Below are 19,079 nucleotides of genomic sequence, written 5' to 3'. Positions count from 1 at the left end.
GACATGAACTTGCAGTACTTCTGTACTGCAGTGTATTGGGAGTTTAAATTTCGTTCTCTAGCTGTGTGTATTAGGCGCACTAACATGGCACTTGGCACCATATAATTTTGTTTGTGGGGTGGTGATGGGGGTGGGGGACAGAAGTAGCCCCCTCTGACTAACTGCTGAGATGCCACAGTTGCTATTGACTGTATCATGTCTTCTATCCCAGGTTGGTTGTCAGTTACCGAACCCGCTCCATACAATCCATGTATAGCTATAATATACCGTTGTGGGGCCTAGTTAATGTTTGCTGGATCTGTTCTGCATATCCTCTGTTCTGAAGCCTCTGCCTTGAGCAGGAAGAGAGCTTGCCCTGTTCCTAGTCTACACAACTCTTTGCATGGCAAGTGTAAATTATATTTGCCCAGATCACCCTGACCCTCCAAGCCTAATGGGCCCTGGCACTTACCCCGGTTTGATACTTGTTGATGCCAGCCATGATAAAATGAAGGTTGACCCTAAGACAATAATAAACACAGACTGTGCAGAATACATAATACTTTATTAGTGAATAATATGGTACAGTACATAAATCCCATCACTTAAATAAGTAAGATTTGGACTGTTTGTGATCAACTTTGACATCCAACAACTTCAAGTTCATCAGCAACTGCAGCAAAGTCATTACAGAGGGCTTGATGTTTAGGGTTTTGGCACTCTCTGTCATTTGGCCACCACTCGAGCCAAGAATCACTGTCCAGGACATAGGTGTAGCTGAGGAAATAGAGAGTACATAGTCAGCATTTGTTGATTCTATCATAGAGTTGACCAACCAGTGAATACTTGACTCCAACCTCAATGGTCAGACCTCTCACTTACCCTGATGTCTCTGTGTGAAATACATTATGGAAGGAGCCATAGATGATGTAATCTTTTTCTGTCTCCAAACCTAAATTTTCTCGACACTTAATGTGGCTGATAAAGGTCCGTTGCTTGCCCTTGGCATCTTCATCCGTTCCTAGGGTATATAAGATGAAATTAGTAGTGATGAGATGGTAAAATTGGTTCAAAATTCAAAGCTGGAGCTTTAGATGTTATAATAATGACATAAGATGTTCAAATTGATCCAACCAAATTCAGAATTGTCCTGGCATTGGGGTACACTGGGTGAAACAATTTGCCCACTATATTTTCTGAACTGATGGATTGGGTGGGTTGACACTATTGGCAGGTTCTCAGTACCATTTTCATGCCGATTACACCTATTTTAGCCTTATTTCGAAGAGTTGCTCTGAGTTGCTGTTTAGAGATATTCTTTACAGCAGCACATGAGCTATAGTAGACTTGCCTTTCTGATGACACATTACTTTATCCATCAAGGAAACTTAAAGAGGACCTTTTACCAATTTATTTTTTTGTTAAACTAAGTACCTTTACAAGCGGCGTACACTCCGATAATGCTGCTATAACTTCTCTTTTTTTCAAACGCCCCTCGGCTGCCCAGCTGTGCCCCCGTTCTGTTTCCGTGACCTGTATGCTAATAGATAGCATCGGTACAGGGAGGAAAAGATGCCAGCGCTTCTCAGTGGGCGTCTCCTTCTCCCTGGCTGTGGCGCATTCCAATTGCAGCGGACCATATCACAGCCAGGAAGATGGTGAGCTGTTTTTCACTTCCTGGCTGTGATGCGTTCCATTGCAATTGGACTGCACCAAAGCCAAGGAGAAGGAGACGCCCACTGAGAAGCGCTGGCATCTTCTCCTCCCTGTACCGATGCTATCTATTAGCATACAGGCCACGGAAACAGAACGGGGGCACAGTGGAGTAGCCGAGGGGCGTTTGAACAAAAGAGAAGTTATAGCAGCATTATCGGAGTGTACGCCGCTTGTAAAGGTACTTAGTTTTTTTTTTTGCTGGGCAGCTTGTGTAGCTTTCCTTGGCCCCATTTTGGGGTACATAGAACTTATATATTAAATTTCCAAGATTTAAATACTTATGGATTATTTTCTGGATAGTTTATCAGTATATGGTTGTTCGGGGTCCAATACCCGGGACCCCCGCCAATCTGTTTGATAAGGCATCTGCGCATCCTTTTGCAGCCCACCAAGCACAGTGCTGTACATTGTATAGTTGCTGTGCTTGGTATCACAGCTTAGTCCTATTAATTTCAATGGGGCTGAGCTGGGCTTAGGCCATGTGGCCGATGAACGTGACGTCACCTGGCCTAGGGAAAGCTGAGAAAAAAATGCTGCGATATTGCGAGCGCCGCTGCTTTCTCAAACAGCTGATCGGTGGCGGCATCATTATTTAAGTATCGAAAATCCCCTTTAAGTTATATCATGAGCCCAAATCAATTCTCATGGCTCATAATAACTTCCAGAACTTATAGAAAGATATAAATAAAGGTGTTATATAATATATTATATATAGAAAGAACCTTATCTCAAACAGATCTGGATCACACTCCTTGGGTATTTGGGACTCATCCATGACAAATTATTTCTTCTAGCCCTGCCCCAAGTTTTTCACAAACCCAAATCTCTTTTCCCGCTCACTCCTAACATGGGAAGAATTTTCAATTTTTAACGCATTTGTTGGTGGATGGGAGAATTTGGTGGATGGAATAAATTTCTATGACCTCAGTGACCTGCATCGAATCAGTCCTGGACACAGTTTTTTTGCTTAGAGATTTAGTTTTTATTCATCACATTCAACGTTACCTCTCTTGAAGACCTCTTTAATGTGCATTTCATATGTGTCAAAGTCCTTTTCATAATGTATCTTAAGAATCACCGCCTTGAACACTGTGTAGATGAGGAAACAGTGAAATTAGCCATTACTTTTAACTAATAAGAAGTAAAAACAAAACTAAACATGCAATCATTGAAGTGGTATATGGAATAAGAAAGTGATGGACTCTGTGGTGGGGGAACTACAGAGAACTCTATGCTGTATATCTGGTAGTAGTGCAATATAAAGAAGTCTTAGGACCCTTTTACAACAGTGATAGAAGGGTCATACAAACTCTTATTCCCAATAAGAAGCACCGGAATATTACTACAGAGAAAAGATAATACCCACAGAAGATATAACCATGGGACTTCATAGTTAAAGTTAAAATGGGGCCTCCTTCAATTTACCACTCCCCATTTCATAGTCATTTCTAAACAAAGGATTGAGGAACAGTCTGCAATTCCTGCTAACATGGTAGTTATGCCCATACTAAGATCCCTCTAAAGCATCGGTCTCATTCAGAAGTGTACTCATAGTGATTGCAGAGGTAGCAGTCACATCTGGGCCATGGTTCCTGAGCAGGCCCAATGGCCCCTCTGGCACAAATTATACATGATCCACGGCCGGTGGGGACGCCCTGCTACAGTAATCCATTGGCCCCCAGAAGCTTCTACCTCTGGTCTGAAACTTTTCATAATTCTCTTAAATCTACCTTAAACTACTAATTTACTATAGTAGCGTAACTCTCCATCTGGTAAAATTGCAGGGCATGTTGAGAGTTGAAGTTTCATAATACCTAGAGGGTCACTCTTTGGAGAACACTCCCCAATGGTATCCCCTTGTTTGTTAGTGTAACAGCGGCTTCTGTGCACCACTGTTCCCCTGCTTACCGCCACGGTCCCGGGCGGAGTGTTCAGCGGTGATCTGCGGCCGTTGCTTCCCATTCACCGCTGCAGTCCTGGGATCTGTCTGTGTTGGTGCTGTTGTTCTGGGATCTGCTCCACAATTTGCTCTCACCCCTGGCCACAGCATGCTTGCTGCTTGTTTCCAGCAGCACTTCCTTAAGGCCCGGCGCTCGTGACTTTCTGGTCTTTATGGGTTAGTTCATGTGACCTCACTGAGCTATCCTAGCCCTCCTGCACATATATAAGTGGCTCAGCCCCCTTCCCAGATGCCTCAGTATCAAGGTCCTTGTGCCCTGCTAAGGTTCCCAGTTTCAGCTTGTGTTCTTGTGTTTCTGACTCGTATATGTATTCCTGGATTCTGCTACCTGTTATATTCCTACCTGCTTGCCTTGAATCTCCTGTTGCTGATCTGGATTGCCTGACCTGTACCTGTGCCACCTGCCCTGACCTTTTACCTGTCTGACTACGCCTCTGGTACTTCCTGGTCCGCCTGGACCAGCTGCCTCGTGTGCCTATCCTCCTCAAGAGGTAGCTACCTGGTGTTCCCCTCAGGAAAGTCTATCCCCACCATCAGGGGTACTATGAAGATCCAGGGGTTCACTTAGACAACACCCTTAAAGGAGGTAGGACATGTGGCACAGTGGGTTCACACCCGCTGGTTCGTGACAGTTAGGCTTTTTCTCACATCTGTTAAACCCTTGGTCTATAAGTGTACTGTCTAAGCTGGAATTTAGTAATTAGCACCAAGTACCATATGGCAAGAGCACAACATCACTGATAGAAACACACCAACCCAAGGAAAGAGAATGTTAGATTTAGGCTCAGACAGCATACACCCATGGGTACTAAGGGAATTAAGTGCAATAACAAACAACACGGGTAGGATCTGTTCTACAGGCCTGGCTCATAGCAAATGGAGTACCAATATTCAAAAAGAGGTTAAAAAAGTGAGCTCCAGAACTATAGGCCGGTAAGTTGAACATCTACAGTTGGTAAGCTGTTTGAAGGTTTTCTAAGAGATAACATTCTAAGTGGGTAAGTAACTGGCTCAGTGGTAGGAAGAAGAGGGTGGCAATTAATGGTACATATTCCGACTGGTCATCGTAAATCATGGGCAAACATAGGGGTCAGTATTGATAGATTTCCGTTGCTAGTGGGGAACCACAGGGGGCACATTTATGATTTAAGACATGATTTGAGACAGGTCTAATTTGGAACGGGCCTATTTTGAGTGAGATTTACCAAAAATGGCACATTATCGATAAAATTGTTGCAAATTTAGACGTGAAGCTTTTCCACTCTGCACCAATAAAAAGCATCCAAATTATAAATCTACAACACTTCTACACATGACACATTATGGAGCTGATCCACAGCATATGGCCGACCTCTTAGCTGAGTTTTTGCTGCAAAAATTGAAAAACTGGGCCACAACATCAGATTCCAACACTACATCCGTGCCAGCTCTGAGAACTGAACAGGGTTACAGACGAGGAGGGAGTTGTTTGGGTAAGGGGGAAGTTGGGGGGGTCTTTATTATTAAAATATAAAAATATTTATCCCATACGCGAATGTGATAAAATCGAAATGTCCAATTCGCCAGTTTTACTTATGCAAAATAATTCAGATCAAAAAGTCACATACACTCCAAAATAGTATCAATAAAAGCTACAGATTGTCCTGCAGAAAATGAGCCCCCACACACCTCTGTATACATAACTATAAAAAAGTTATGGGGGTCAGAATAGGGCAATGAAAAAACATATCTTTTTGTTCAAACTTTTGATTAAAAACACAAAAAAACTATTCAGATGTGATATCTTTGTAATCATACTGACCCAGAGAATGAAGGGCACAGGTCAGTTTTTCCACATCGCAGGGACAAAACCCCTAAAACTGGCAGAATTGCATTATTTTCTTTTCAATTCTGACCCTATTAAATTTTTTCCCGCTTCCCACTACATTTCATGCCATATTAAATGGTGGCATTGCAAAATACAACTTGTCCCACAAAAAACAAGCCCTCATACGCGATGTGAACCGAAAAATAATAAGTTATGGCTCCACGAATACAGAGAACAAAAATGAAAACGCAAAAATTAGAACACCTCCAGTATTGAAGGGCTTCATGTACAGCTAATATGTGGCACTTAGACATAAATGTATCACATCTGTGAGTTGTGTGTTTTCTGTAGCCTAGACATGGATATTGTAGTTAATGTATTACCACCTTACAAACTAGCATTGTGTCTAGACATCTGAGGAAGTGTACACCTGGGCAGGAGCTGGCGTGGGATGCAACTTTTTTGCTACATTTTAAAAGGTTGCAAAACATAAATAAACCATTAGCTAGGTCTAATTTGACGTTCTCGTCAAGAAAATTGAACTTAGATGCAAAAGACGCAAAAAACTGCAAAAAGTCACAGAAATGCACTTCGACCCGATTATCTGTATTTTAGAATACTATAGGTCTTGATTCTAGATATTTTTGTGGCTTGGGCAGATGAGGTTTAACACTGACAAATGTAAGGTTATGCACATGGGAAGGAATAATGCAAGTCACCAGTACATACTAAATGGTAAAATACTGGGTAACACTGACATGGAAAATAATAATTTTCCATAAGATAAGGAAATTGGCCTTTGCCTTAATGAGGGTTTTTACCTTCCTTTTAATAATTGTTGCAGGATAATAGTGAACATATATGTTTATTTAGCTATAGCAAACCATGCAGGGAATTTACTAATATGGGAATTTCATACAATTGATTTTGGCTTCATGCACATGGCCGTTGCTTGGCCGTTCCGTGCATTGGGGACCACAATTTGCGGTCCCCAATGCACAGGCACTATCCGCGCCGCAACGGATCCAAACCCAACTTGAATGGGTTCGTGATCCGTCCGCACCGCAACAAAATAGAACATTTAATATTTTTTTGCAGTGCGGAGGCACGGAGAGAATTCCCACGGAAGCACTCTGTTCCGCACCTCACCTTCTGGATTCAGGACCCATTCAACTCTCCCCTGACAGATTATCAAGGGAGACAAGGATCAGTCGAAATTAATATTCTTTGCCAATCCTTTTGTTTCTCCAGGGCTTAAAGGGAACCTGTCACCAGTTTTATGGTGTCCTAACTAAGAGCAACATAAATAAGTGACTGATTCTCTTACCAAAATGCTGGGTCACTATCTTTAATTGACCCAGTCAATCTGCCAACAGATGTATTGAAAAGCTGATAATGAGAAGTCCTGAATATTTATGAGCTCCTGACTCTCCCCGCCTACCTGCTGCTGATTGACAGTTTTTTTTTATATGAATCAGCAGCAGGTGAGCGGGGGAGTGGCTATATCTCTGAATTAAAAAAACGCTGGACTCACTGACATCACGCTGGACTCAAATCAGCTCATTAGCTTGCGGCATTTGGCATCTTTGTGTGTATATTATGAGGTAACCATCTGTCACACCAGTAAGTGAATACATCTAAAGTACTTTTTAGTAGTTAATGATTGTATATAATTAGTTAAATTATAATTAAATATCCACATGACAGGTTCCCTTTAAGCTGCCTCCAGAGGTGTTTGGCAGTAGTGATGAGCGGGAGGTGCCATATTCGATTTCGCGATATTTCACGAATATTCGAATGAATATTCGTGTTATATTCGTCGAAATCGAATATTCGTAATTATTCCAATTATCGCGAATAATATACGAATACAATTTTTCGCGTATTGCGATTATTTATCTTGATAGTATAAGGCAACGTTCCTATGCTAATTGACAATGGCTAGGCTAATATGTGTATTTTACGAAATTTCGTGATTTGCTCTAACTTCGTCTCTTAGAATATTACGAATATTCTAAAAGACGAAGTTAGAGCAATATTACGAAATTTCGTAAAATACACATATAGATCGTAATTTAGCTAATATAGTGCTATAATCCCTTTTTTCCTCAAATTTTTTTTTTGCCTCTTCTGAACTTAAGTTTTGTAAAATATGTACACTATTAAAAAATATTACTATAGCAGTATATTAGCTTAAATACAATCTATGTGTATTTTACGAAATTTCGTAATATTGCTCTAACTTCGTCTTTTAGAATATTCGTAATATTCTAAAAGACGAAGTTAGAGCAATATTAAGAACATTTGCAAAAGCCGAAATTGCGATGCGAGTAATATAATACGAAATAATCGCATGAAGATTTCAACTTAGCACTTCTATATTCCATATTCTAGCCTAATATGGAATATAGCTGTGCTAAGTTAGCACTGCTATATTCCATACTAGGCTAGAATATGGAATAAAGCAGTGCTAAGTTGAAATCTTCATGCGATTATTTCGTATTATATTACTCGCATCGCAATTTCGGCTTTTGCAAATGTTCTTAATATTGCTCTAACTTCGTCTTTTAGAATATTACGAATATTCTAAAAGACGAAGTTAGAGCAATATTACGAAATTTCGAAAAGACGAAGTTAGAGCAATATTACGAAATTTCGTAAAATACACATAGATTGTATTTAAGCTAATATACTGCTATAGTAATATTTTTTAATAGTGTACATATTTTACAAAACTTAAGTTCAGAAGAGGCAAAAAAAAATTGGAGGAAAAAAAAGGGATTATAGCTCTATATAAGCTAAATTACAATCTATATGTTTATTTTACGAAATTTCGTAATATTGCTCTAACTTCGTCTTTCAGAATATTACGAATATTCTAAAAGACGAAGTTAGAGCAATAATAAGAACATTTGAAAAAGTCGAAATTGCGATGCGAGTAATATAATACGAAATAATCGCATGAAGATTTCAACTTAGCACTGCTATATTCCATATTAGGCTAGAATATGGAATATAGCAGTGCTAAGTTGAAATCTTCATGCGATTATTTCGTATTATATTACTCGCATCGCAATTTCGGCTTTTGCGAAATTTCGTAAAATACACATATAGATTAGATTGTAATTTAGCTAATATTGAATATAGCAGTGCTAAGTTGAAAACGCCACTGACTGGAGCAGCCAGGAAGCCAGGAATCCAAAGGACAGGTAAGAACAACTTTAGGAAAGTGGGAAAGGAAAAAATTATAATAATAAAAAAAAAAAAAGACGAATATTCGAATTCGCAAATATATAGAACGATATTCTAAATATTCGCGAAATCTCGAAATTGCGATATTCGAGAAAAAATTTTGCAATTCGAATATTCGCGCTCAACACTATTTGGCAGGAGCTTTTTCCATTCTCTCCAAATAATATATGTTTGGCCGAGGTGAATGTGTATGGAAAAACTGGTACTGAGTCAGGAGAGATAGCTGTCGGACGAGCGATCATGAATGTGTATGGCCGCCTTTACTGTGCAGCTGTAATACCAATTGGAAGAACTACTGTGGGGTTAACGTCCTCAACTTCAGTTGAGAGTGGGAGCAGAACAAACTAGGAGCAACAAAAACATGCAGCAAGTTTCATTATGTGGCAAGAACCCCATCTGTATATGTATGTTGATTGAAATTACCCTGGGACAAAAATTGTGCAACTTTCCAACAGTCCCAAAGTAGGAATTGTGCAGAATGACATAAATAGGTGAATTGAACAGATGAGATATAAATATTTTATGAGCTGGACTTCTAGCTGGACTGTTGTGAAGGCATAATGATGATGCTGATTGGCTTATAGAAGTGTAATAGTTATAGCTCACCATAGTCTACTCCAGATTTGCAGGCCTTAGTCATTCGATCTAAAGCTCTGTTTTTGTCTGTTGTCTCTTGTTTCATCAAGCAGTTGCCTGAAAATGGATAAAAGTTGTTAAATCAGGAAAAATAAAGACTATATACAAGATGCTTCCGACCTCCAAAATACTTGACCTGATACTTCTGAGAAGGGACATCAGGGAGATAGTGAAAATGGAAGTATAATATGGCGCACAAAAGTTTTGGCTTCAGGCCAATACCTACTTACTGTATATGGGACATGACCCAACCTTATGACATTTTAATCTCAAATAGTGCACACAGTATATATTTTTGTCAAACCCCAAAATGAATACAGACAGCCTAAGCTAATATTCCCCCAAAGATCAGATCCCCTAAACAATTACAGGCCCCAGATCAGATTTCTAAATATATATACCAGACCCAACCAACTGATACAGATGGTGACCGTTCCTAAATATATTTAGAGCCTCCAGAGACCCTGAACTTTTACAGACCCCAGAAGAGATCCCTAAATATTTTTAGAGCCTCAAGAGACCCTGAACTAATACAGACCCCAGACCAGATCCTTAAATATATTCAGAGCCTTCAGAGACTCAGAACTAATACAAACCCCAGACCAGCTGTCCCCTTAAACAGAGTGGAGACTGGGTTCTTCCTAAATAAAGGCCCAAGGCTATCCGTAAAATACAGACTCCAGACCAGACATATTACGTAGATCATCACTTCTCTTTGTGTGGCAGTCCTTTTCAATCCTGAGTTTTCACCACCACATTGTCCTGACGCTTGTCCCGATGTGCACAGTGGAGGGGTAGAAGTGAATACATTCAGTATCTGGAGGAGTTTACAAATATACTTTACCTTCAGCACATTGACACACATTTCCCAGACAAATACGACCAAATAACTTGTTATCTTCTTGGGTGTGGTAGAACTTTTGACAGCGACTTTCTATAGGAGAGAAAAAGGATACTGGTTATAATCTCTAGGTACTTGCTGTTTTGCCTTTTTTTTTTAAATATATCTGACCTCTCCTCACACCAATGGCAGGACTACTTTCATCAGGAGACATGATCAAAAACAGATTTGCTACTAGGGAATTGTGATTCATACAGTACCAACTGCCTGGCTTCTCTTGGACTTTGATATTGTGGGCAGTGCTGTTGCCTTTTTACCCGAGCAATCAGCCAAAGATGAGGGAACGTTTGCCACTGACAACTGTGACCCCTATAAAAACTCTGTTCCTGGCTCTTTAGTCGTCATGATTTTCAGTTAATAGAGATTGTGGTATTCGAAGTAAGGGGGAATCTAATTTTGTTTACTGGTTATACACCTTGTATGATGGTTTTAAGGAACAGCCTTGGGCCTAACAAAGGTACTCAGGGCTAACCTGTGCTATTACCTATAAAAAGATGCCTGTGCATTTTGCATAAACACACAGGCAGTAAAAATACTTAAAGGGCTTCTGTCACCCCCCAAACACCAATTTTCAGTTTTTGACTTAATATATTTGCTAATTTTTACAGATTAGATATATACTCCTCTTACCTCCGGCTGTGGTGTAATTTCTGTAAAAATCTGACTTTAGTGATATGTAAATTTCTTCACTACCAGCAAGTTGGGCGGACTTGCTGGAAGCTGCCGCATCCTCTGTCTGAAAAAACGCCCCCTCCTCCACTTGATTGACAGGGCCAGCGAGCACTCTCATCCTCCAGCTGGCCCTGCCTGCAGCTCAAATCCCACGCCTGCGCCATACCGGTCCTCATTTGGCGCAGGCGCTCTGAGAGAAGGAGCAGCCAAGCGAGCGTGGCCCTATCAATCAAGTGGAGGAGGGGGCGTTTTTTCAGGATGCAGCGGCTTCCAGCAAGTCCGCCCAACTTACTGGTGGTGAAGAAATTTACATATCACTAAAGTCAGATTTTTACAGAAATTACACCACAGCCTGAGGTTAGAGAAGTATATATCAAATCTGTAAACATTAGCAAATATAGTATGTCAAAAACAGAAAATTTATGTTTGGGGGTGACAGAAGTCCTTTAATATTTTTTAAAGATTATGGAGGAGATTTATCAAAACTGAAGTAAAAAAAAATGGCTTAGTTATCCATAGCAACTAGAGTTGAGCAAATTTCCTTGTGCTTCACGTTAGCAAATTGATTTAACCTGAAATAGCGTAAAAAAAAAAAAAAAATCATAATTATCTCCTCCATTTGCTCGCGAAATCCCGTGCGTGGTAAAGTATGAAGTCACCACGTGGCTGGCGTGACAACGGGCCACACGAGATTTCGCACCAGATCTTCAAGGAAGATGCCGACGGCCGGCCCATCGCGCAAATAGAGGTAGTAAGTATGATGTTATTTTTTTCTGTTAATTTTTCTCTGTTTTTACTCTAAGATGCATACATGATCCCGGCATCCGAGGGGTACAATGATGGGGAGCAGTGCTATCGCAGCTCTCTGTCATTGTACCCGCTCCTTACAAAAAAATGCACTTTGTGACAAAGTAATTGCTCACAAACCAAATTTTTTTTGTCAAATTCAGCGAAGCAGCCAAATTGAATTTTGAAGAAATTCGCTCACCTCTAATGGCAACCATATTCCACCTTTCATTTTTCAAAGGAGCTTTGGGTATAAACTTTTAGTTGGTCTTTATTAAACATTTCGAACCCCAGTCTCTGTGCAGCCTTGAGTTTTTCTAGCAACAGGCTCTGAATTTTCACTCTGTTCAGTCAGGCAACTCAGCTGACAACTCCTTATCTCTGATCTCTGACCTCCTAAACACTCATTATAGCTCAATTATTATCTTACTGATATGAATGTGACTTAACCCTTTCTACCCCAGGCCAGTTTTCACCTTCCTGTTCAGGCTATTTTTTGCAAATCCAACATGTGTCACTTTATGTGGTAATAACTTTGGAACACTTTTAGGCCGAATGCACACTGCCGTGTTCCGCGGCCGAGAGCGGTCCGTGGTATGCCGGGCTGGATTCCTGTTCAGAGCAGGAGCTCACGGCGTCATTGGTTGCTATGACGCCGTGTGCTTCATGCAGCCGTTGCTGTACAGTAATACACTATACGAGTTTTTAGGATGTTAGAAGGCTTAGAAGTTTAGAAGCCATTTTTCTAATTTTCAACAAAATTTCCAATACCTTTATTTATCGAAATACCCCATATGTGGTGGTAAACTGCTCTATGGGCACCTGGCAGGGGTCAGAAGGAAAGGAGCGCCATAAGGATTTTGGAGGCAGATTTTGCTAGAATGGGTTTGGCATCGTTTTTTTTTTTTTTTTTTTACAGTATTTACCTGAGGGGGCATATAATGTGATAATTTAATAGAGCAGATTGTTATGGATGCGGCGATACCCAATATGTCTATTATTTTTATTTTTGTTAAGTTTTACACAGTAAATGCATTTTTGAACAGAATTAAATATTGTTTTTGTGTTGCCATTTTCTGACTAGCCTTTTTTTTTATTTTTCTGGCGATTGTCTTAGGTAGGGTCTCATTTTTTGTAAGATGAGATGGTGGTTTTAATCATAAAATTTTGGGGTACATAAGACTTTATGATCACTTAGTATAACACTTTTTGTGAGGCAAGGTGACAAAAAATGGCTGTTTTGGCATAGTTTTTTAAAACATTTTTTACAGCATTCACCTGAGGGGGCATCTCATGTGATATTTTTATAGAACAGGTTGTTACGGACGTGACGATACCTAATATGTCTATCATTTTTATTTTTGGTAAGTTTTACACAGTAAATGCATTTTTGAACAGAATTAAACCCTTAAGGACCCTGCCCTTTTTCATCTTAAGGACCTGGCCATTTTTTGCAAATCTAATGTGTCACTTTATGTGGTAATAACTTTAAAACACTTTTACTTATCCAGGCCATTCTGAGATTGTTTTCTCATCATATATTGTACTTCATGATAGTGGTAAAATTGAGTAAAAAAAATTCATTTTTATTTATAAAAAAAATACAAAATTTACCAAAAATGTGGAAAAATATGCAAATTTCCAAATTTCAATTTCTCCACTTTTATAATAGATAGTAATACTTCCAAAAATAGTTATTACTTTACATTCCCCATATGTCTACTTAATGTTTGGATTATTTTGTGAATGCCATTTTATTTTTTGGGGACGTTAGAAGGCTTAGAAGTTTAGAAGCAAATCTTGAAATGTTTCAGAAAATTTCCAAAACCCAATTTTTAAGGACCAGTTCAGGTCTGAAGTCACTTTGTGAGGCTTACATAATAGAAACCACCCAAAAATGACCCCATTTTAGAAACTACACAACTCAAAGTATTCTAAACTGATTTTTCTAACTTTGTTAACCCTTTAGGTGTTCTACAAGAATTAATGGAAAATGGAGATGAAATTTCAGAATTTCACTTTTTTGGCAGATTTTCCATTTTAATCCATCTTTTTCCACTAACAAAGCAAAGGTTAACAGCCAAACAAAACTTAAAATTCTGTAATATTCAGTAATTTACAGAAACACCCAAAATGTTGTCATAAACTGCTGTACATGGCAGGTCACAGAAGAAAAGGAGCACCATATGTTTTTTAGAGGGCAGATTTCACTGGGATAATTTTAAGCTGCCATGTCACATTTGAAGACCCCATGATGCACCCCTAAAGTAGAAACTCCAAAAAAGTGATCCCATTTTGGAAACTATGATATAAGGTGGCAGTTTTTTTTGTACTATTTTAGGGTACATATGATTTTTGGTTGCTCTATATTACACTTTTTATGAGGCAAGGTAGCAAAAAATAGCAGTTTTGGCACCGTTTTAATTTTTTTGTTATTCACAACGTTCATCTGACAGCTTAGATCATGTGCTATTTTTATAGAGCAGGTTGTTACGGATGCGACAATACAAATATGACTTGGTTGTTTATTTCAGTTTTACATAATAAAGCATTAAAAATATATATTTTTTTGTGTCTCCATATTCTGAAAGCCATAGTTTTTTTTTTTTTTTTTACTGTCTTATGTAGGGTCTCATTCTTTTCTTATGAGATGACGGTTTGACTGGTACTATTTTAGGGTGCATATGACTTTTTGATTGCTTGGTATTACGCTTTCTGTGATGTAAGGTGACAAAAAATTGCTTTTTTTACACAGTTTTTTTTTTTTTTTTTTTAAGGTGTTCACCTGAGAGGTTAGGTCATGTGGTATTTTTATAGAGCAGGTTGTTACAGACGCGGCAATACCCAATATGTATAATTTTTTTTATTTATTTAAGTTTTACACAATAACAGCGTTTTTTAAAGATCAGGTTTTAATGTCTCCATAGTCTTAGAGCCATATTTTTTTATTTTTTTGGACGATTGTCTTAGGTAGGGGCTCATTGTTTGTGGGATGAGATGACGGTTGGATTGGTACTGTTTTGGGGGATATACGCATTTTTGATTGATTGGTGTTGCACTTTTACTGATGTAAGGTGACAAAAAATGGTTTACTTAGCACAGCTTTTATTTTTTGGACGTTGTTCACCTGAGTGGTTAGGTCATGTGATATTTTCATAGAGCCAGTCGATACAGATGCTTTTGGGGAAAGGAAATTTTTTTTACTTTCTACTTTTCATTTTTAATTTTAATTTTTTTTTGGAAAACTTTATTTTTTTCACTTTTTTATTGTCCTACTCTGGGACTTCAACTTTTTGGGGTCTGATCTCCTTTACAATGTATTACAATACTTCTGTATTGTAATGCATTGGCTGTAAGATCCAGGCAAGCAGAATGTAAGTAAATTACATAATGATACACTTACAGCCAATGCTATCGCTGTCAGAGACACCAAATTACTAAAGTGTGCATAGCCTTTAAATTTTAAGTACCAAAAAAGATACAAAATAAGTTGAAATGGGCTTTTCTAGGAATTTGATATTGATTCATCAATATTGGATCAGTGGGTGTCAACTGGAACACCTGGAAACTTCACCAATCAGCTGTTTTGGGCAACCGCTGGTGCTGGAAGCTATAGAATGGATGGAATGGATTGCCTGTGTATTTCAAATGCTGGCATATTGGACTTTATTGGACTGACTTTCTTTTGTTAAGTACCAGAAGACCCCATGGATAACCTACTAGGGATGGACATATTAGAGACACACACAAACCTTCAGGTATTGTCTGTATAGACAGTACAGCAGGCTGTGTGTGCATTATGGCAAATGCAATAAAGTAGGAGTTAATGGGGAGAAAAGTGTTAATAGACCGTACAGTCTCCAGGACCGTGCCACCATCTAAAGAGACCAGGGAGTAGCAAAGGAGCTTCATATACAGTTGTATCTGTGTGTACAATGTATAATGTATTATCTAGGCCTCCAGAATACAGTCCAGTTGTGATTTGTCATTACACTCCCTGCCTAGAGTTGAGCGAACACCTGGATGTTCGGGTTCGAGAAGTTCGGCCGAACATCCCGGAAATGTTCGGGTTCGGGATCCGAACCCGATCCGAACTTCGTCCCGAACCCGAACCCCAACCCCATTGAAGTCAATGGGGACCCGAACTTTTCGGCACTAAAAAGGCTGTAAAACAGCCCAGGAAAGAGCTAGAGGGCTGCAAAAGGCAGCAACATGTAGGTAAATCCCCTGCAAACAAATGTGGATAGGGAAATGAATTAAAATAAAAATTAAATAAATAAAAATTAACCAAAATCAATTGGAGAGAGGTCCCATAGCAGAGAATCTGGCTTCACGTCACCCACCACTGTAAGAGTCCATTTTCATAAATTTAGGCCCAGCACCCAGGCAGAGGAGAGAGGTCCCGTAACAGAGAATCTGGCTTCATGTCAGCAGAGAATTAGTCTGCATGTCATAGCAGAGAATGAGGCTTCACGTCAGCCACCACTGCAACAGTCCATTGGCATATATTTAGGCACAGCACCCAGGCAGAGGAGGGAGGTCCCGTAACAGAGAATCTGTCTTCATGTCAGCAGAGAATCAGTCTGCATGTCATAGCAGAGAATGAGGCTTCACGTCAGCCACCACTGCAACAGTCCATTGGCATATATTTAGGCCCAGCACACACACAGGCAGAGGAGGGAGGTCCCGTAACAGAGAATCTGTCTTCATGTCAGCAGAGAATCAGTCTGCATGTCATAGCAGAGAATGAGGCTTCACGTCAGCCACCACTGCAACAGTCCATTGGCATATATTTAGGCCCAGCACACACACAGGCAGAGGAGAGAGGTCCCGTAACAGAGAATCTGGCTTCATGTCAGCAGAGAATCAGTCTGCATGTCATAGCAGAGAATGAGGCTTCACGTCAGCCACCACTGCAACAGTCCATTGGCATATATTTAGGCCCAGCACACACACAGGCAGAGGAGAGAGGTCCCGTAACAGAGAATCTGTCTTCATGTCAGCAGAGAATTAGTCTGCATGTCATAGCAGAGAATGAGGCTTCACGTCAGCCACCACTGCAACAGTCCATTGGCATATATTTAGGCCCAGCACACACACAGGCAGAGGAGAGAGGTCCCGTAACAGACAATCTGGCTTCATGTCAGCAGAGAATCAGTCTGCATGTCATAGCAGAGAATGAGGCTTCACGTCAGCCACCACTGCAACAGTCCATTGGCATATATTTAGGCCCAGCACCCAGGCAGAGGAGGGAGGTCCCGTAACAGAGAATCTGTCTTCATGTCAGCAGAGAATCAGTCTGCATGTCATAGCAGAGAATGAGGCTTCACGTCAGCCACCACTGCAACAGTCCATTGGCATATATTTAGGCCCAGCACCCAGGCAGAGGAGGGAGGTCCCGTAACAGAGAATCTGTCTTCATGTCAGCAGAGAATCAGTCTGCATGTCATAGCAGAGAATGAGGCTTCACGTCAGCCACCACTGCAACAGTCCATTGGCATATATTTAGGCCCAGCACCCAGGCAGAGGAGGGAGGTCCCGTAACAGAGAATCTGTCTTCATGTCAGCAGAGAATCAGTCTGCATGTCATAGCAGAGAATGAGGCTTCACGTCAGCCACCACTGCAACAGTCCATTGGCATATATTTAGGCCCAGCACACACACAGGCAGAGGAGGGAGGTCCCGTAACAGAGAATCTGTCTTCATGTCAGCAGAGAATCAGTCTGCATGTCATAGCAGAGAATAAGGCTTCACGTCAGCCACCACTGCAACAGTCCATTGGCATATATTTAGGCCCAGCACACACACAGGCAGAGGAGAGAGGTCCCGTAACAGACAATCTGGCTTCATGTCAGCAGAGAATCAGTCTGCATGTCATAGCAGAGAATGAGGCTTCACGTCAGCCACCACTGCAACAGTCCATTGGCATATATTTAGGCCCAGCACACACACAGGCAGAGGAGGGAGGTCCCGTAACAGAGAATCTGTCTTCATGTCAGCAGAGAATCAGTCTGCATGTCATAGCAGAGAATGAGGCTTCACGTCAGCCACCACTGCAACAGTCCATTGGCATATATTTAGGCCCAGCACCCAGGCAGAGGAGGGAGGTCCCGTAACAGAGAATCTGTCTTCATGTCAGCAGAGAATTAGTCTGCATGTCATAGCAGAGAATGAGGCTTCACAACAGCCACCACTGCAACAGTCCATTGGCATATATTTAGGCCCAGCACACACACAGGCAGAGGAGAGAGGTCCCGTAACAGAGAATCTGGCTTCATGTCAGCAGAGAATCAGTCTGCATGTCATAGCAGAGAATGAGGCTTCACGTCAGCCACCACTGCAACAGTCCATTGGCATATATTTAGGCCCAGCACCCAGGCAGAGGAGGGAGGTCCCGTAACAGAGAATCTGTCTTCATGTCAGCAGAGAATCAGTCTGCATGTCATAGCAGAGAATGAGGCTTCACGTCAGCCACCACTGCAACAGTCCATTGGCATATATTTAGGCCCAGCACCCAGGCAGAGGAGGGAGGTCCCGTAACAGAGAATCTGTCTTCATGTCAGCAGAGAATCAGTTTGCATGTCATAGCAGAGAATGAGGCTTCACGTCAGCCACCACTGCAACAGTCCATTGGCATATATTTAGGCCCAGCACCCAGGCAGAGGAGGGAGGTCCCGTAACAGAGAATCTGTCTTCATGTCAGCAGAGAATCAGTCTGCATGTCATAGCAGAGAATGAGGCTTCACGTCAGCCACCACTGCAACAGTCCATTGGCATATATTTAGGCCCAGCACACACACAGGCAGAGGAGGGAGGTCCCGTAACAGAGAATCTGTCTTCATGTCAGCAGAGAATCAGTCTGCATGTCATAGCAGAGAATAAGGCTTCACGTCAGCCACCACTGCAACAGTCCATTGGCATATATTTAGGCCCAGCACACACACAGGCAGAGGAGAGAGGTCCCGTAACAGACAATCTGGCTTCATGTCAGCAGAGAATCAGTCTGCATGTCATAGCAGAGAATGAGGCTTCACGTCAGCCACCACTGCAACAGTCCATTGGCATATATTTAGGCCCAGCACCCAGGCAGAGGAGGGAGGTCCCGTAACAGAGAATCTGTCTTCATGTCAGCAGAGAATTAGTCTGCATGTCATAGCAGAGAATGAGGCTTCACAACAGCCACCACTGCAACAGTCCATTGGCATATATTTAGGCCCAGCACACACACAGGCAGAGGAGAGAGGTCCCGTAACAGAGAATCTGGCTTCATGTCAGCAGAGAATCAGTCTGCATGTCATAGCAGAGAATGAGGCTTCACGTCAGCCACCACTGCAACAGTCCATTGGCATATATTTAGGCCCAGCACCCAG

At 41.0% G+C, this 19,079-nt stretch overlaps 1 protein-coding gene across 1 annotated transcript in view; it reads right to left on the bottom strand.

Annotated features, from left to right (window-relative positions):
• Positions 1-525: 525 nt before the first annotated feature.
• LOC122927159 (venom factor-like) overlaps positions 526-19,079 on the bottom strand; it is a 216,422-nt gene continuing 197,868 nt past the window's right edge. Inside the window, exons 37-41 of the mRNA XM_044278756.1 lie at positions 10,195-10,284; positions 9,321-9,407; positions 2,701-2,784; positions 862-1,000; positions 526-756 (exon numbers count right to left, since the gene is read on the bottom strand). Coding sequence (XP_044134691.1) covers positions 615-756; positions 862-1,000; positions 2,701-2,784; positions 9,321-9,407; positions 10,195-10,284 — 542 coding nt within the window. The 3' untranslated portion in view covers positions 526-614. The remainder of the gene's footprint in view (positions 757-861; positions 1,001-2,700; positions 2,785-9,320; positions 9,408-10,194; positions 10,285-19,079) is intronic.

This window comes from Bufo gargarizans, chromosome 2 (genome assembly GCF_014858855.1).
Source record: "Bufo gargarizans isolate SCDJY-AF-19 chromosome 2, ASM1485885v1, whole genome shotgun sequence".
Lineage (NCBI taxonomy): Eukaryota > Metazoa > Chordata > Amphibia > Anura > Bufonidae > Bufo > Bufo gargarizans.
Note: the sequence above shows the minus strand (reverse complement) of the source record. Positions and strands in the feature narration are given on the sequence as shown.